The 20,373-nt window shown below is 36.4% G+C and overlaps 1 protein-coding gene across 2 annotated transcripts in view; it reads right to left on the bottom strand.

The window, feature by feature from the left end:
* Positions 1-20,373, bottom strand: part of shtn1 (shootin 1) — a 41,644-nt gene that overhangs the window by 11,782 nt on the left and 9,489 nt on the right. For both annotated transcript variants that reach the window (XM_079833357.1, XM_079833358.1), the window contains exons 5-12: positions 19,147-19,241; positions 12,610-12,772; positions 12,034-12,131; positions 11,604-11,685; positions 10,282-10,376; positions 9,991-10,137; positions 9,622-9,775; positions 8,201-8,327 (exon numbers count right to left, since the gene is read on the bottom strand). In XM_079833357.1, the coding sequence (XP_079689483.1) occupies positions 8,201-8,327; positions 9,622-9,775; positions 9,991-10,137; positions 10,282-10,376; positions 11,604-11,685; positions 12,034-12,131; positions 12,610-12,772; positions 19,147-19,241 (961 nt within the window). The remainder of the gene's footprint in view (positions 1-8,200; positions 8,328-9,621; positions 9,776-9,990; positions 10,138-10,281; positions 10,377-11,603; positions 11,686-12,033; positions 12,132-12,609; positions 12,773-19,146; positions 19,242-20,373) is intronic.

Raw genomic sequence — 20,373 nt, 5'->3', positions numbered from 1 at the left:
TTTAGTTGTTGTTGTTTTTTTTATTAAAAACTAAATACTATGGCATCATTTTAGGTTTGAAACCTTTCATATAAGGGTCAATGACAAATAAGGTTTTCAAGATAAAAAAATAATAATTTTAAGCAAACTGTTTTAAAATGCATTTTTATGTCCAAAGAAATGTATGGTGTTGATTCACATTGGTTTTACAGCTTTTAAGGCAACATTAATTAATTATTAATCAAGTTTTCTGATTTTACCACCCAGAAAACGTCAGGTGGTGCGACCATATTCATTTAAAATAATATACATTTAATGTTCTTAGCACTATATTGAGAACTTGTAGATATATGAATATATATGAATCATTGGAGTGTCTAAAATGCATTTCACATGGTAAATTCTAGGGCTGAACGATACATCGAATTTTCATCGTCATCGCGATATGAACTCGCGCGATGAACACATCGCAACCGACAGCCTGACACGATGAATAAGGGAAAACATATGGATTCAGGCTGAACGAGAGAGGAAGCTTTGTGTGGTGAGACAAATTTAAGTTTGCTTGCATTTTGCTATCTGGTCACACGATTTTCCTCGAATTTAACAATAGGTTTAGGCTTACTCCATTTTATTCTACTGGACATGGAATCTCTATTTGTTTCCCCAAATCCTCATTTACGTCTCTCACAGGGGATTAAACGTGTCTTCCGTTTGATTAATTTAGGAGAAGCCTAGGCTATATTTGCATCATTTACTGTGGTAAAGTAGAAAACGGAGTAGGACAGATACATTTTACTCCAAACTTTACTTTATTTAACACAGTTTGTGCTTGCTATTAGACTTGGTCAAATTTATGTGTAGCCTATAGCGTATTTCACACGCCGGAGATCTCTGTAATTGCAAACAAAGGTTTCTGTACCAACATAGGAGAAAACATTAAGATATCAGAAAACGATGCTTCTTTCCTGCTCGTGTCTTCCCTTTCAGCGCAAAGAGACAGATGACGCACGTCTGTGAGGAAATATAAACAAATTTTTTCTTTAACTAATATTTAACTTATAGGGCCCTATCTTGCACCCAGCGCAATTGACTTTGTACACCGACGCATGTGTCATTCCTATTTTGCACCCGCGCAAAGCGCGCTTTTCCCTCCACAGAAGCACGTCGCTAAACTAGTGAATGAACTTGCGCTACCTGGGCGGTTCAGCGCAAAAAAGGAGGCGTGTTCCGGCGCAAACAATCCCTGGTGCTATTTTGCTGTTCCATTAAACAATTGCGCCACTGACCAGAAAAAACCTAGGGCCCTATTTTAACGATCTGAAACGCAAGTGTCAAAGCGCGAAGCGCAAGTAACTTTGTGGGCGGGTCTCGGCGCTGTTGCTATTTTCCCGGCGGGATAAATGGCTCTTGCGCCCGGCGCAAATCTAAAATGGGTTGGTCTGAAGTAGCTTCATTATTCATAGGTGTGGTTTGGGCGTAACGTGAATAAACCAATCAGAGCGTCATCCAACATTCCCTGTAAAAGCAGGTGCGCAAGTTCCATTATGGATTGCTATTATTATGGCGTATTTACCAGGCGCACGCCAGGAGCGGTTCACAGCCGAGGAGACTGATGTTCTTGTAACAGCAGTGAAAGACAGAGAAGTTGTGTTGTATGGGGATGGGAGAAACCCACCCAAAATAGCGTCGGTTAAACAGGCGTGGGAGGAAATAGCCACAATTGTTTCATCAGCTGGCATCCCCAGGACGTCGCACCAGTGCCGCAAGCGCTACAATGACATCAGAAGACAGGGAAAGTCCAAGCTTGGCAGCATCAATCGGGCACGCCGTGTAACGGGAGGTGGATCTGCCTCTACTCAGGACCTGACGCCAGCAGAGGACATCGCTGCGTCCACCCTCACCGATTTTTTTCCCTGGTTCTTGACGGACAAACAAATTTGTTAGATGTCCTTATATACATAAATGTCTTGCCAGAAGTTGCCACTATTGGGCAAACAGGTCTCCTTAATTATTAGACTACAATTAGCCTGAATAATTTGTAAGCTAGATTTATGCCTATTTTTTCACATCTTCGTGGCACACCACAATGATTTCCGTCATCTCATGTGTTAATATTTTTTAGTGTAACAATTTATGATTTGCAAAAATAACTGTTGCATCTGTGTAGATTACATGAGCAAAGTGTATGTGCGTTGTGCACGCTATACATTATGGTCAAGCATGCGCCCTTAAAATAGCATAATGAACAACGCGCAACGCGCCACTGACTTTAGACTAGGTTTTTTCTGGTCAGTGGCGCAATTGTTTAATGGAACAGCAAAATAGCACCAGGGATTGTTTGCGCCGGAACACGCCTCCTTTTTTGCGCTGAACCGCCCAGGTAGCGCAAGTTCATTCACTAGTTTAGCGACGTGCTTCTGTGGAGGGAAAAGCGCGCTTTGCGCGGGTGCAAAATAGGAATGACACATGCGTCGGTGTACAAAGTCAATTGCGCTGGGTGCAAGATAGGGCCCCTAGTCTAAAGTCAGTGGCGCGTTGTTCATTATGCTATTTTAAGGGCGCATGCTTGACCATAATGTATAGCGTGCAAAACGCGCATACACTGTGCTCATGTAATCTACACAGATGCAACAGTTATTTTTGCAAATCATAAATTGTTACACTAAAAAAATATTAACACGAGATGACGGAAATCATTGTGGTGTGCCACGAAGATGTGAAAAAATAGGCATAAATCTAGCTTACAAATGATTCAGGCTAATTGTAATAATTAAGGATAAGACCTGTTTGCCCAATAGTGGCAAAACATATATGTATATAAGGACATCTGACAAATTGGTTTGTCCGTCAAGAACCAGGAAAAAAAATCGACTGAAAAACTGAAAAAACTGAAAGACTGAAAAAAAAAAAAAGACTGTGAAATCACCTTTACCATAATGTACAACATTACAACTTCACTTCTCTGTCTTTCACTGCTCTTACAAGAACATCAGTCTCCTCGGCTGTGAACCGCTCCTGGCGTGCGCCTGGTAAATACGCCATAATAATAGCAATCCATAATGGAACTTGCGCACCTGCTTTTAAAGGGAATGTTGGATGACGCTCGGATTGGTTTATTCACGTTACGCCCAAACCACACCTATGAATAATGAAGCTACTTCAGACCAACCCATTTTAGATTTGCGCCGGGCGCAAGAGCCATTTATCCCGCAAGGAAAATAGCAACAGCGCCGAGACCCGCCCACAAAGTTACTTGCGCTTCGCGCGTTGACACTTGCGTTTCAGATCGTTAAAATAGGGCCCATACTATTTATATTTTAATTATTTACAGATATTTATTTAAATGTTTTACAGACTGTAGTTTGTTGTTTCACTGACGGAAGTAGGCCTACTAAAATAAAAACGCATGTTTGAGCCTTTTTTTTTTTTCAAAATGTAGGCTATTTAATTGAGGTAGCCTATATATATATATATATATATATATATATATATATATATATATATATATGCGCCGTTTGTAAAGCGACTCACGCTGAAAATAACAGCAACATTTTGACACATTTAGCTTCAAACAATGTTTAAAAAACTGGTATGAATTTTTGGCGGTCACTTTTTTAGCACATTTACAACAATATTTATCAACTTAGAGATATTTGAAATAGTTAAATCTAAATGTTAAATCTAAATCTAAATGTTAAATCTAAATCTAAATGCTAAATCTAAATCTAAATGTTAAATCTAAATCTAAATGTTAAATCTAAATCTAAATCTAAATGTTGAATCTAAATCTAAATGCTAAATCTAAATGTTAAATCTAAACGTTAAATCTAAATGTTACATCTAAATCTAAATGTAAAATCTAAATGTTAAATTTAAATGTTAAATCTAAATGTTAAATCTAAATCTAAATCTAAATGTTAAATCTAAATATAAATGTTGAATCTAAATGTTTCGGGTGAAACTAAATATTTAACTAATATGCAAATTCAGAATGCAGATAACCGGTTTTAACATTTAGATTTAACATTTAGATTTTACATTTAGATTTAGATGTAACATTTAGATTTAACGTTTAGATTTAACATTTAGATTTAGCATTTAGATTTAGATTTAACATTTAGATTTAGATTTAACATTTAGATTTAGAATTTAGATTTAGATTTAGCATTTAGATTTAGATTTAACATTTAGATTTAACATTTAGATTTTACATTTAGATTTAGATGTAACATTTAGATTTAACGTTTAGATTTAACATTTAGATTTAGCATTTAGATTTAGATTTAACATTTAGATTTAACGTTTAGATTTAACATTTAGATTTAGATTTAACATTTAGATTTAGATTTAGCATTTAGATTTAACATTTAGATTTAACATTTAGATTTAGATTTAACATTTAGATTTAACATTTAGATATAACATTTAGATATAACATTTAGATTTAGATTTAACATTTAGATTTAGATTTAGCATTTAGATTTAACATTTAGATTTAACATTTAGATTTAGATTTAACATTTAGATTTAACATTTAGATATAACATTTAGATTTAGATTTAACATTTAGATTTAACAATTAACATTTAGATTTAACATTTAACATTTAGATTTAACTATTTAAAATATCTCTAAGTTGATAAATATTGTTGTAAATGTGCTAAAAAAGTGACCGCCAAAAATTCATACCAGTTTTTTAAACATTGTTTGAAGCTAAATGTGTCAAAATGTTGCTGTTATTTTCAGCGTGAGCCGCTTTACAAACGGCGCCCCATATCAATCTCAATTAAATAGCCTACATTTTGAAAATAAAATATATAAACGAATAATATATTTAACGAATATATAACGAATTTATATATATAATATAGGCTATATAAAAATATATATATAGGCGTGCGTGCTTGTATAGCCGCCACCCCAACCACCGCGGCACTGCACAGTTGCACTGCCGTGTTATATTTCGTTCTCCCTTCTCTTTCTTTAATATGAAATGCTGTTTGAATTTCCAAGATAGAAACGATTTCTTGCCCTGGCTCTGTTGTTCTGTTCTGGCTCCATCTCAACCTCTAGCTCCCGCTGCTCCTCTTCCGACTGATCACGCAAACTGTGCATTTTTTCGTTTTCATATTGGGGCGTTCTGAGAAATGCATTGAGTTGCCTTAATTTATTTAGAGAGTAAATAAACTCATGAAACAGAGAAGTAGGCTATGGTTAATGTCATCCATTGATTTCAACAATGTAACTGTAGGCTATTCTAAATATCAACTATTTAAATTGTAACTGTAACGGAATACAGTTAGGCTACTCATAATATGTATTCTGAATACGTAATGCCGGTACATGTATTCCGTTACTGCCCAACACTGAACACGACCTATTAAAGACATGGGAACAGTAGGCTATAGCTAACATTCACATTTGAATATTTATCGCAAGTCATATCGTCATCGCAATATTAAACAATGTTATCGCACATCGCAGCTTTTCCTCATATCGTGCAGCTCTAGTAAATTCCCTTTCAATTTATTTATGTATTGCCCTTTTAGTCCAATTCATATACACTGACACTTTTCTATGCGTTCAAACACCCAATTTTCCATAAGGAGTTTTTTTTTTTTTAACTGTAAAAATTATTTGTATACATTATATAACGGTTTACAGTTAAATTTCTTACTTCATTTTGCAATTGCAGTGGGAATTGATACTTTTAAATGTAAATTTGCTGGTCGCACCACCTGACATTTCAAACTCAATTCAAATCTAACAGGCATGAACTTGCATACCTATACAAATGTTTGACCATTGGAGGAAAACGCTTAACGTGTAATTAAACGCGTTGCGTTCATATTCTGGGCTCATCTGATTTTTTGTACATAGTATACGTTATTAGTATCATGTTTACTGAGTTTGGTCTCTTAATAACAGTGTCTTAGTACATTAAGCCACGTTAAGCGTTTTAGAATGTCCCAGCTGAAGTTGTCCTTGTGTTAATGGTTGTGTAATAACTTCTGTATGCTGGCAATAAACATTTTTGTAAGTGTGTCTATAATGTGATATGCTAAAATGATTTTATTGCGGGTCGGGTGTCGGATCTATTTTAAGCGGGTCGGGTCGGGTGTGGATTTTATTTAGTGCTGTTGTCGTAAAATGGGTCGGATGCGGTATTAAGTACTGTGGGTACGGGGCGGGTGCGGACCCCTCTGGGGTCTTCTGAGTGATGTCATATGCCGTCGTCACATGGTTTTCTTAAAGTAACATTGCATTAAATGGCATTTTTATGTCGGTTGACCCCTGACATTTGGAGAAGTAAATTTTTTTTGGACAAAAGTTTTTTAAGTAATAGAATAGTTTTGAAATCGGACCGATACACTATTTTACCTCATTTATAAGGAATTTAACATATAATCATGCCAAACTATTTGATTAATAATTTTACTGAGAAAACAACATTTTTATTGCAGTTTTGTTTTCTGCTTGTAGGTTCGGACGGTCGCACCACCTGACATTTTTGGTCTTTCAAACACCACAACTCAAAAAGAATTTCAAAAAAATGAAAAGGGTTTCTTATTAAGGAAATATTGTAGATCAATTTGATATATGACATGTATTTATTAAAATTCTTTTTAGGAAAATAATGAATTCGGACACAAAAAAAAAAACATGTCATGTCATTGAGCCACAAACAGATTTTATAAATATCAGTAATTCTGTAAATAGTAGTAAATCTGTTGAAAGAAGATACATCTAATGTAAATCTAATGTAATCTAAACCTTTGTCCAGCAATTTGTATATTCTCAAATGTCAGGGTGGCACAACTGCAAACATGGCTCTTTTATTATGAATTGATGAAAGGTAATAACAGTAAACATGATGATGCATCATCTAGAGGATCTAACTGATCCTTGAGGCAGAGTGAAAAGGCTCTGTCAAATATGCTAATCTCAAGTATAGGTAGGTTGGTACCCCTTCCATGTCAGGTGGTACAGCTACAGTATATACATACAACTACTTGGTTGTACCGCCTGAAATAAAAAACAGTCAATAAATGAATTTAAACACTTCGAAATGTTATTTAACAACTGAAACTTGTTTAAACACATTGTCCATCAGTTTTCAAGCTTTACAGGGAGTGCAGAATTATTAGGCACGTTGATTTTCTGATCATATTCTTTTTCCAGGCACATTTGACCAATTCCAAACCACAGTAATCCTAATAACTACTATTGATTTAGTATTTAATAATGTATAAGTGATATATAATTGTTCATGAAGGCTGGAAATGAAAATCATCTTATATTCAGGTGTGCAGAATTATTAGGCATGTTTTCTTTTACAGATAAATTGAGCCAAAAAAGAGATTTAACTCAGACTGAAAAGTCAAAAAGTATTAAATGCCCATGAGAAGGATGCAATACTAATGCAATACTAGACATTGCAGTTAAGGCATGACCATTGGACAGTGAAATGCTCGTTGGGTCAGCAGGATCTGACAAAAACAGGTGGTGAAGAAAAGACACCTGTTAACTGCAAAAGAATTAAGAATTAAGGTGAAGAATTAAGGGTGAAACCATCAGGAACCCTTTAGTCTCCAGCGCCACCATTTTCCAAAGCTGCAACCTACCTGGAGTCTCCAGAAGTGCAAGGTGTCAGGATCTCAGAGACTTCAGTTAGGTAAAGAATTCTAAAAAATGACCCCCACTAGATAAGAATCACAAGCTGAAGTGTTGTAAAATACATGAAGAAGGTTTTTTTATAGGCTTTATGGACAGATAGGTTGAGAGTGACTCTTGAAGGACCAGCACCACATCCTCTAGTACCACTGTTTGAAGAATTCATCTTCCAGAATCTGGCAGTACGTTTTGGGAGTTCATTTTAGTCCATCCTGAAGTCCGTTTTGCAGAGATGGACTAAAAATGAACTCCCAAAACGATTTATCAATTTATCTGTAAAAGAAAACATGCCTAATAATTCTGCACACCTGAATATAAGGTGATTTTCATTTCCAGCCTTCATGAACAATTATATATCACTTATACATTATTAAATACTAAATCAATAGTAGGTATTAGGATTACTGTGGTTTGGAATTGGTCAAATGTGCCTGGAAAAAAAATATGATCAGAAAATCAACGTGCCTAATAATTCTGCACTCCCTGTATTTGTCAATGACCCATACACTCATTTTGATGTTTTTCGGCACAAATAGACACTAACCTGAGTGGGTTGCTTGAGGGGGCAGAGGGTGGAGGTGGAGGAGGTGGGGGTGGGGGAGGTGGAGGGGGTGCTGGAGCAGCTGCTGGTGGATTGGAGATCTGCTGGAGCTTCTTTTTAAGTTCTTCCACTGCAAAACACACATGGTAGGTTTTGAATGCTGTCTGAATTTAAGCAGGTGTAGCATTCATTACATTGAATAAAAAGTAACAGTCAAGATATTTATTATATTACAGTTCTTTTGAACTTACTATTAATCAAAGAATCATGAAAATATATGTATACCTGTCAGGGTTGTACATCATTTTGAATTCTTTTTAAATTCCAACTTCAATTCAAGAATTTTAACTGAGGTATCAAACAATATCCAGTAATTCCTGCAATTCAGTAAATTCCACTTTAAATTACAATTCAACTTCCTGTGCCCAATGCAATTCTAATTGTAGATCAAGAATTCAGAACAGCTTGAATTGGGCCTTCACGTGTTTTCGGAATTTTTGTAAACATGAGTTTCCTAATTAAAATTTGCACATGAATGCCCTTTGAAGTCACTCACTTCAATGCAATGAGCTCATAATCATGACTTCAGAAGTGGAAATTACGAATATTTACAATATTTACGATTTCCGATAACATGTTAAGGCAGCATTAGTTCTAGAGTTCCCCTAGCCTGAATATTGTCCCCAAGTGGCTAGAAATTTTGATCGGTGTAAACCAAGTTCTGTCTGTCTTTCTCTGCCTTTGAGAAAATGACAGCTCAGACGAGCTGATCTTGAATTCTCCTGTTATGACGTCATAATCGTTCTTTTGAACCGGTTCTTTTTAGTGAACCTGTTCTTTTTAGTGAACTGTTTTTTTTTAGTGAACCAGTTCTTTTTAGTGAACCGGTCGAACCAGTTCACCAAATCGGACTGAATCATTCTAAACGGTTCGCATCTCGAGTCAGCGCTGATCCATCATTTACTAAAGTTACTAACTTTCTGACATGAGTGACAGTCCCTCCGACTAGAAATAAACGAATAACCTGAAGTATATGCTGTAACTACAACAGTTCACTGAACTGAGACGTGCTGAGAACTGATGAGAAGTGAACTCAGGTCCATCCGTCTCTCTGGCAGGCTCGTGCCTCATAGACCACGTTAAACCACGCCCCCTCCGCTCATTTCAAATGCAAAGATGTCAGCCAATCACAACAGTGGCCGTTTATACTGAAGTCTCACAGCAGACACGCCCCTTGAAACAGGGCATTCAGCCACAGGGCAAACATCAGTATAGAAAAAATTGCTTTTATTTCTAAATTATGACATTTTATGAAGTAAAAATCATACTAACAATATAAGTACACCTCAGAATACATTATGAAATAAAAAAAAAAATCCATGCCATGGGACCTTAAAACTCTGAATTTTTCACTGCACTGGTACCTGTGAATCTGAGGTCTTTGGCTTCAGTTTCAGCTTTAGTGTGTTTATGTTGCCACTCTTTCCTCTCCTCCTCCAGTAATTCTGTCTGTCTCTGTAATGCTGTCAGCTGCTTCTTTAATTCACTGCCATGTATCTGTTGTTCAAGAGCTTTTACCTAGATTCCGCAGAAATACACACAGCACAACAAAGACAAAAAAACATGGGTTGTTAAAATGGAACGTGACCTTTGAACTGTATAGAATAGTTCACTTACAAAATGAGAACTCTGTCAACATATGAAGATTACATCATCAAATTAAATGGTGACCAGGCTCTCTCTGGGTCACATCTGGGTCAGTGTGTGTGTGTGTGTGTGTGTGTGTGTGTTACCTGCTGTTGATGCTCCAATCTCTGTGTCTCTAGAGTGTGTGTCAGTGTGTTGATCTCTGCCAGAGCTTTCTGCAGAGCTTCTGCTGGAGACACAGTCTGGATCAACATCTGGCTTTGTCTTTTCAGCTTCTTCTGTTCTACTAGCATCTTCATACACACCCAAAGAGAGCACATAAAGAACACATTCACACACACCACTTAATTAACATTCCAGAAATACATAAATATTCAGAGTTCCTAGAATGTCTTTCATTAAATTAATTATGAAATCAAATCAAATTGAGCTTTCACCTCATGTGCAAACTTCTCTGCTTCAGAACGCAGGTCCCTCTCAAGCTTTAGATCCTCCTGTAAGGCCTCAAACTCATCTAGAGCATACTGAGAAACTACACACGCATACACAGGTAAGCATTCAGATTAGAAGTTAGAGTTTGGGGCCTATTCAAACACGATTCAAACACACAATCTTTGAAATGTCGATGGTGCCATGTAAATTCATACTAAACTTCGGATGTAGCCAGAACAGGGCATTCACTAAATGGCAGAATTTGAAAGGCATTTAGAGTGTAAGTGTAGGTGACCCATAATTCTGCCGTCCTTTTTACAGTTGATTTTTTACACTACTATTAAAAAGTTTGGGGTCAGTAAGATTTTTTAAAGTCTTTTATGCTCACTAAGGCTGCATTTCTTTGATCAAAAATACAGTAAAAAGTAATATTCTGAAATATTATTATAATTTAACGTAAATTTTTTCCATTTTAATTTATTTTAAAATGTGATGGATCCTGATGGCAAAGCTGATTTTTCAGCATCAACAGTATAAACGTTTTGCGGTTTAATGTTTTTTTTTTTTTTTTTTTTCCAAGATTCTTTGATGAATAGAAAGTTACTGTCACTTTGATCAATTTAATGCATCATTGCTGAATAAAAGTATTTATTTCTTTCAAAAAATTGACTCCAAACTTTTGAACGGAAGTAAACAACAAATTAATTTCAAGAAAATTGGGAATGGTTATATTATAAAAAAAATGTGCACCGTCATGTTTCTACGTAGCCCTAAACAGACAAACCTCTCTACAGAGCACTAGCTACTCTTTGCTGTCTCAGACAACGACATCTTTTTTCTGTATCGGCCACTTTTGAAAGGGAGGGGTGAGTGGTGGACAGTTGCAGTTCCCAACCTCACCACTAGATGCCGCTAAACTTTACACAGTGCACCTTTAACTGAAAGCAACTTGTCTTGAATATGGTACATACAACTACTCAAAACACAGAAAAAAACAAACAACCAAACAGAAACTTATGTCAAATTATGCATTCCTTTTTTTGTGATATTTTCATGATCTGTTATGTGTCTATAGTCAAGCAGAAGGTGTCAGAAATCACTCGGATAACAAGACAAGAAACACAGTAAAGGCTTTGAGTAAAGAAAGGAAGATGTACCTGAGTATGAGTACAGAGGTTAGGATCAATTCTGGATTGAAAAGCAGTAAAAAAAAAAAAAAGAGAGAGAGAGAGAGAGAGAGAGAGAGAGAGAGAGAGAGAGAGAGAGAGAGAGAGAGAGAGAGAGGTTCATGAAAGAGGATATAGTAGAGAGCAGGAGCACAACTGACCTCTGTTGTATTTTCCCAAGAGCTTCTTTTGTTGGAATGTTTCAGCTATTAAAACAGTATTATCATGTTTCTCTTTCAGGAGCTTAGGAAGAAAGGGAGAGTGATGGCTTCACTTATTTGGGTATTAAAGTTGTTCATCTGAAACATTAAACAACACGACACAAAGACAACCCACTCTTTTCTATTTGATAGTTAGTGAAAGCCTCTGTGAAACATGGCAAGGGTTAACACTAAAGACATTAAGGAGATGAATCAAAACAGTTCCATTCTGTCATGATGAGAGGTTTTTACATGCATTAAATAAGTGAATGATTTTAGAGTGTATATGCTAGAACTTTAAAAAAAAATTATGTACAGAAGATCACCCTTAAAAATGAGTATTGGTTCACTGATGCAGTAAAACCCAAGATTAAACGCCTTTTTCACATACCTCCTGTCTAGTTTGGCAGAGCTGCTCTCTTGTCGTCTCCAGATCAATCACTATCTGTTTCTTCTCAGCCAGGATCACCTCTAGTTTATCCCTCAGCTCTACCACAAATAATCAAGAAATGTATTCATAACCTATAGTACAAACAGCCTGAATTCTCAAGTGTCTTGTAACCAAACATCATGAATTGAGGCAAAGTGGAAAATTATTTGTGAAAAATGACTTAATTTTAAGTCTGTTTGTCACTTCTAAGACTTGAAATAAAGCACATGTTGAATGGCCTACTTTTATAATGTTTTGTATTATGTGTGGTTTTGTGTGTGTGTGTGTGTGTGTGTGTGTGTGTGTGTGTGTGTGTGTGTGTGTGTGTGTGTGTGTGTGTACTTTTCAGCTTTCACACAAGTTTTCATCCATTATTTGACTTAACATGAGGAGCCAATGTTGTTAGGCCCAGTTGAGCTGCTTATTCTTAAGCTGCAAGTGGTGTAGAAATTATACACTTCACCTTTAATGTGTAGATACAAATGTGATACAAATATTTTATTAAGCAATACATTGTGGGACAGTGCATTGACCCACCTGTGATGACAATCTGACAGTGGGAGGAGCTACAGACACCTGACGACTCCTGTGGATCATCTTCATCCTCATCGTCAAGATTGATGTCAGCGACGACATCGGCACCAAGACGGGATATATAGAGCATACTCTTCCTCTTCAAAGAACGGTTCTGTCTGTTCAACTGGGAGAAAGATATACATTTATGTACTGTATTTGGCAGATGCATTTATCCAAAGCGACAAAAAAGAACGAAAATACAGGGTCTTTTGACAGTGCAGAAAAACGTGCAAAACCAGCACAAGTTAATCTAGTGAGGGCAATGTCGTCACATTTATAGGAATAATCAGAGATCAAAATGACACCTGTAACACCACAAATGATATAAAACCCAAGCCGGTGATTTTCTGCGTTTGCCTCAGAGTGAAAAGATATGAGAAATCAAATCAGCAGCATGTAGACAGACCAGCCCACTGGAACCCCAGCGAGCGCCCATGCAATTCCCCTCAATCACACAGCCAAACACACACAGCACGAACACTCAAAAAGAGCAATAATCAAGGGCAAAATAATAGACATTTCATTACACGTATGCAGGGGCAGCAGCAGCAGACACTCCTGTTTTCATAAATAATTACAGCATTCTATCAGGCACGGCCACGAACCCCCACCCTCGCAACATGTACATACCTGCATCCGAGACATTTTTACCTTTTTGAACATCTAATTAAAGTAATTTAAGACTGGTCATTCACACTTCAATTAGGAAGGCCACTTAATGGAAACTCAGAGAGCCAATGGGGGTGGAGTTATGTAAATTAGTCCCGGATGACATTCCGGTAAAAGAGAAAAAGAGTGGGAGGCAGGGATAAAATGCCCCCTCTTTAACGAGCCTTTATTAATGACATCCAAGTGAGGACACACAGCACGTGAATCCATTTCCTGATGGCGTCCTTCCTGCTGAATGCATCTTTTAAAAACGCAATCAACAACACATAATACAGGGATAAACACGCAGAAACACATGCGCGCTCGCTCTGTGATAATCATCCGGCATTGATGAGAGCGCAGCGGCGAAATTACACAGTGGCAGAAATCAGACGTGCGTCCCGAGGTGGCCAGGCCCCTCATCTCCTCTGATCACACATCAAAACAAAATGTCATGTGTTTGGATTGCACTTTGATTTGACTGCCACCACCCGCGAACCCTCATCCATTACTGCTTTTTAATTCAAAATGTCCCAGAGTTTAAGAAATTGATTATGATTTTCTTCTTCCCTTTTGGGGGGTGGGGGTGGGGGGGTAGATGAGGTGTCTGCCAGCCTCAGGTCTCTTGGCAGACAAAATTACAGCCATCATACACAAAAAATCATACAGCTGAAATGTAGACTTTTTGAGACAATTCTGCTCGCCATCCTCCAATCACACCTACCAAAATTTTTGGACTCATTTAAATGTAAATTTGGGATGAGCCAATGCTGTAATTTTCCCAACGTATCCTTCACATTTTCAGGAAGAGGTGAGATTTATTTTCCACCATGGAGACTGAGATGCAAATCAAGTCAAATTCTTCCACGCTTATTTAATAGATGTTCAATAAGATTAGTTCACATAAATACAGCAATCAACAAGGCAATATCAATATTTAATGTCTAGTTATTTATTTACTGTATAAGTGGGATAACGTAGAGTCATCTGATCACTGTGGCAAAATAAACCTAGGAATGCACCAATATTACAATTCTTGCCAATACTGATAAGGCGATTATTATTTTCATATTCTGGCAGATAGTGGATGAGTGTCGAGTATAACAATTGTATTAAATATTAACTAAAAATAACACAAAAAAATAAACCGTTTTAAATGCTAACTGATACAATTTAGGCATCACATTATAATCTACAGTATGAAAATGGATATTGAGTTTGAGATATGCTAACGATTACATTTAACAGCATTATTAAATGATTGGTGTTTTTAAAGATGAACAAAGATTATAGCAAATGTAAAAACAAAGGAGAGATTAGCATTAATAATGAAATAACCAATATAGTCCAATACCAATAAAAATTGATTTTTTTTTTTTATATTAGGTGATAAACGATATGGTACCAATATATTGTGAATTTCTAAATAGGAATGTTTCACATATATCACATGTTTTGTGATGACCAGCTGACTTTATGTATTGCATACATTACTATTCAAATGTTTTTCTTTTCAATAAATTAAAACTTTTATTCAGCAAGTGTGCATTACATTTAAAAAAAAAAAAAGTTAATTCATGTTACAAAAGATTTCTAAATAATTGCTGTTCTTTTGAACTTTCTATTCATCAAAGAATCCTGGAAAAAGTATCACGGTTTCCACTAAAATTTTAAAGCAACAACTGTTTCCAACATTGATAATAATTAGAAGTGTTTCTTGAGCCCCAAATCAGCATGTTAGAGTGATTTGTGAAGGATCATGTGACACTGTGCCATTACACAAATTAATTAAATTGTAAAATATATTAAAAAATTAAACAGTTATTTTGAATTGTAATAAAATATTGTTTTTGTCTTTTTCAAAATGATTATTTTTTGATCAAATAATTGCAGTGACATTTTTAAAAAATCGTACTGTCCTCGAACGGTAGTATAAAAAAATAACTTCGGGGAAAATCAACCATTTTAATGCAAGAAAACTAGAACTTAAGAGACCAATGAATGCAGCATGTTTCCTGTCTTACAATAAAGACAGATGGGTCATTATGTGCTGAAAGAGCAACTAGTGACAAAAACAACTGCATCCTCAGTCAGACATGTATCCTGATAGAAGTTGAGCAAACCTGTGAAGGCCAAAACCTTGCTGTTCATTCCACAGACGCGAGGGGCTCGTGTGGGGTTGTGCACAGACCAGCCAGGACAAAGGGCATCTGCACCAGTTTTCATGCACAGTGGCCACCGGCAAACACAGCAAAAGCTGGGCTGTGCATTTAAGGATGTCAGGAAACCATTGATTGGTTAAATCGAGCTTTTATCTAACACATAATGCTGAGGCACAAAACGGCCCAGCTGCAGGTCTATTTCCTCCGCACAAATGAAATGCTCAGTGGCCTTCCTCCACCACAGCTTTCAGAAACATCTGTGATGCTTCACATACTTCAGGGGGAAAAAATGTATACCTCAAGAGAATACTCTAGAACTACACTAGAAAGTGATTTTCAAGAAATTGCAGGAACAAAATCTTGTTGACCATGCAACATAACCAAGAACCACCTCTCAAGTCTATTTTGTCATATACAAAAATGAAAGTCTGTTTTCCTTTGCACTGTGAAACGTCTTCTTTTCTTGGACAAAGAAAAACGTCACACGACAGCTAGCCTGCTTCTTAAACGCAGGACAACAGTGTCCTTTTTCAATCTAAAGACTATTTTCTCCTGGTCTTTATCTCTTTTATCTGTGTCTTTATTCCTGTCACAGCTACTGTTCTCTCATTTCTCTCTCTGTGTGTGGTGATCAGCACTCATCACCGACATACAGCAGAAGAAAGTTGATTCATCCATCAAAGAGACGGCAATGAGCCGGTAATCGTTCCCGCTAATTTGCCTCACACCTGGGCTTTTAGAGATCCATTTACCTGCTGAGCGTTCAGCGTAGATGCCACTTCACTTTTCAGACCAGACTGAGCCTGAGCGGCAGAACCGAAACCCGACTAAACAATGTGCTGAGCAGGGACTGATGGCAAATTGAATACTTCTGTAATGAGCGGGACCAGTGAGGTGGGCAGGCAGTCACAACCAAGATGTAGGTATACGGGAGAGAGATAGTCTTAAGATTGACTTCAGCATGAACTGAATGGAGTGACTGCCCATGTGGAGTACAATTGTGTGTACTTTGCTCAGGATGGAGGAGGAAATAAATGGATTGAAGGTTGGTTGGATGGATGGGGGCATGATGGATCCCAGCCTATTTACCATGAAAGCACAAGCGAAAACATGAGTGTATGATTCTACAAGTAATGTTTCTGAGAAGAGTAGAGCAAAGAAACAGAAGTAAATGGATATTAGTTTAGAACAGAACATACAATAATTAAAAAGAAGAGAATAGAATTAGAGATGCACCGATTGCAATTTTCTTGGCCGATTTTCTTTCCAAGAACAATAATTGACAGCATATACAAAGAAAAATCTAACATTTTCTTCAATGGAAAATTGTATTTTCATAAAAAAAAGACAAGTAAAAAGTCAGTAATAATTTAAGATTAAGAGAGATATGAAATAAACACAGCTTTAAAGCCCAGTGTTGAAAATCGAGTTTTTAATGTTGTTTATTAGCCTGGATGCCAGCCGAATGTAGCCCCGCCCACAACATTTGAGTTCAGGAAATTCAGTCTGGACTTGATCCGTTGTGGAGCAACTAAGCCCGAACTGAAGCTGTTCGGACCAATGAAATTGTCAGGGCGGGCTTTATACGACGATGGACAGATGATAAACAATAACGGAAGCATTCACGTCACCAAAGAGCGCTTGGGTTGAATTCGTTCTAACTTGAACAAATACAAACTTGTTCGTATATGCATTCACCTTTACTATTTCTCTCAAAAATGATGATCGTGTTGGCAAGTACTCCGTGTATCCTTAAATTCTTTTTTACAACACCGGCAAAGATCGTTTACACTCATCTTCTTCAACTTCTTCCAGCGTGCGTGCAGTTGAGTTCTGTTGACAACTATGCGTCGCTCCGTTGCTCTGAGTGGTTGTAGGTCTATCCAATTGAGGTATTTCCTGGTTCGGTTGAAACACCCCCCATAATCACAGCCCAATGGAGCAGTATCAGACTCATATTCTGACTAGAATTGAGTATGACGACGTCAGGCTAGTTGTTTATAGGTCTATGTGGTGTTTTTAATAAGTTGAATGTTTAATTCATCAGTCAACACCATTGCTATTTTCTCCTTAAAAATGCAGTGGACCAAAAACAGTCTCAAAAACGTTTGAAAAATCGCTGGAGTATCTGACGTCACAAACTACCGACTATCATGTCAACGTGCGGGTAGGTTTTAGCATATCATCATTACTATGCTGTGAAGCAGCGAGTCTCAAGAGAATCCATGCTGGTATATTTTTCTGTTGATTTGAAAAATTGTGTAAATTTAGTAATATAGCAGGTGAATTATATACATGATGTTATGATGAACTATGTGCCTTTCTCCACTGACGTTCTATGATCTTCGAAACGTTTCTAAGGATACTGATTTTTCGATGGCAGCTGTCTGACTCTGAGATGGCGAATGAGAACATAGTTTGTGTAACATTAGCAACACATTATTAGCTGTTTGATAACATAGTCAAACAAAAAGATAATCATATTCATTACTGTTATGTGTCCGATGTTGTAAAGAGTGATACCATTTTTCAGCATTTACTACAATAACTTGAGTAAAAGTTGAACGAGTGGATCTCTGAGCTGGTGTGAGTGAGTGGAGGCGGGGCTAATTTTCATTTTCATGTTTCCGTGTATACTAAATGCAGAGCATGTGGAAAATCAGCCGATTCCTGTCCCTGGCCGGTCAATTGGTGCATCTAAATAGAATCAAAGGAAACAGAATCGAACCAAACTCAGAAAAACTGAATCAAAGAAACAGGCTCAAATGATTCAGAACAGAACAGAGGAGAGCAGGACAGAAGAAAATAAAATGAAAAAGAACAGAATGGAATAAAAAGAATCAGAACAAAAGAGAATCACATGAAACAGAACACAAATAAATGAAATGCAGTGGAATCAAACAAAACCATCAGAATCAAATAAATAAAAACAGAACAGATTAAAATGATTCAGAACAGAACAGAGAGCAGAACAGAAGAAAATTAAATGAAACACAACAGAAAAAAGGAGGATCAAATAAAACACAACAGAATCAACGGACACAAAACAGAATAAAAAATGATCTAGAACACAACAGAAACAAATGAAACAGAAGAAATCAAATCAAATAAAAAAAACTGAAATAAATAAAAACAGAAAATGATCAAATAAAAAGAACAGAACAGAATGGAATAAAAACAACAACAAAAAAGAACATGATGAAACAGAATCAAGAAAAAAACTGAATCAAATAAATAAGACCAGAACATAAATCAATGAATCAGAACAGAACGGAGGAGAATGAAACAAAAGAAAAAACATAATCAACTGACACAGAAGTGAATCAAATGCACCAGAACACAACAAAATCAAATGAAAAAGATCAATAGAGAATCAAATAAAATAAAAAAAGGAATCAAATGAATCTGAACAGAACAATGGAAAATCAAAAGAAACGGAACAGACGGAATCAAAAGAAACTGAACAAAAGAGAATCACATGAAACAGAGCAGAAGAAAATTAAATGAAACAGAATAAAAAAATAAAAAAATCAATTGAATCAGAACAGAGGATAGCAGAACTGAACAAAATCAAATGAATCAGAACAGAGGATAGCAGAACTGAACAAAATCAAATGAATCAGAAGGAGAATAAAATGCAAAAGAATAAAACAGAACAGACAATCATAACTTTATTGTAAAACCTCACCTTTGAAGCCAACGCTTCTACACTCTCTCTGCATGTCTTCTCAATCTCTAGATTCTCCTGAATGTTGTTCACCTCCTCTATCACCCTGTGTGACACTGAAGACAAGAAATATGTCAAATATTTTGATGGTTTCTTCAACGCAAACATACTACAGTTGTCACTACAGGCAAGCACATGACTAATTTTCACACACTGTCGCGCACACATTGAAGCAGTCAGAACAGTACAACATCATGACATTCATAGACAAGGTCACAACATCATACAATTACTCTGTCCAGAGTCCTGAAACATAGAACAGCTCTTTATCAGCTATCATGCTCTCCAGACTCCTTTCACACAAGCTGACTAGGGACATTCGGTGTACAAAACAGCTGGAACTACAGTATACATGATGGACACGACACATGCTAACACAATCTCAGCTTTTTATTAGTGGTTTCAGAATTTGATTCCACTGTGTGTGTGTGTGTGTGTGTGTTAGGGACACACAATATATCAGCCACTATATTAGTATCTGCTTCGATATATTAAAGCCGATAAATTATGGATTATTTCCTTCAGCTGAAAAAGGAAAAATACAGTTAAAGGATTAGTTCACTTTTAAATAAACTTTTGCTTATAATTTACTCACCCCCATGTCATCCAAGATGTCCATGTCTTTCTTTCTGCAGTCAAAAAGAAATGAAGGTTTTTGATGAAAACATTCCAGGATTTTTCTCCTTATAATGGACTTCAATGGGCTCCAAACGGTTCAAGGTCCAAATTACAGTTTTAGTACAGCTCCATTATATGGAGAAAAATCCTGGAATGTTTTCATCAAAAACCTTCATTTCTTTTCGACCGCAGAAAAAAAACTCATGGACATCTTGGATGACATGGGGGTGAGTTAATGATCAGCAAAAGTTTATTTAAAAGTGAACTAATCCTTTAAATACAAGTCTGTCATATATAGGCTACATAAAATTATTAAGAGAACATTACTATAATTGTGTGCTTGGGACATGGCTTTTAAAGGTGAGACTTTTGTTTTTGTAATCAGGTTCTAAACAATTATATAAAAATTGATTTAGACTTATCGGCCAATATATTGGTTATCGGGTTTCAAATATAAAGAATTATCGGTTATCGGTATCGGCCAAAATGTTCATATCTGTTCATTACCTAGTGTGTGTAAACAGTAACTGTCAAAAGTTTTTTTTAAATGGTTTTGAAAGAAGTCTCTTA

Source organism: Gobio gobio (genome assembly GCF_949357685.1).
Source record: "Gobio gobio genome assembly, chromosome: 13".
Classification (NCBI taxonomy): domain Eukaryota; kingdom Metazoa; phylum Chordata; class Actinopteri; order Cypriniformes; family Gobionidae; genus Gobio; species Gobio gobio.
The sequence above is the reverse complement of the archived record's forward strand: the minus strand, read 5'-3'. Positions and strand labels throughout refer to the sequence as shown.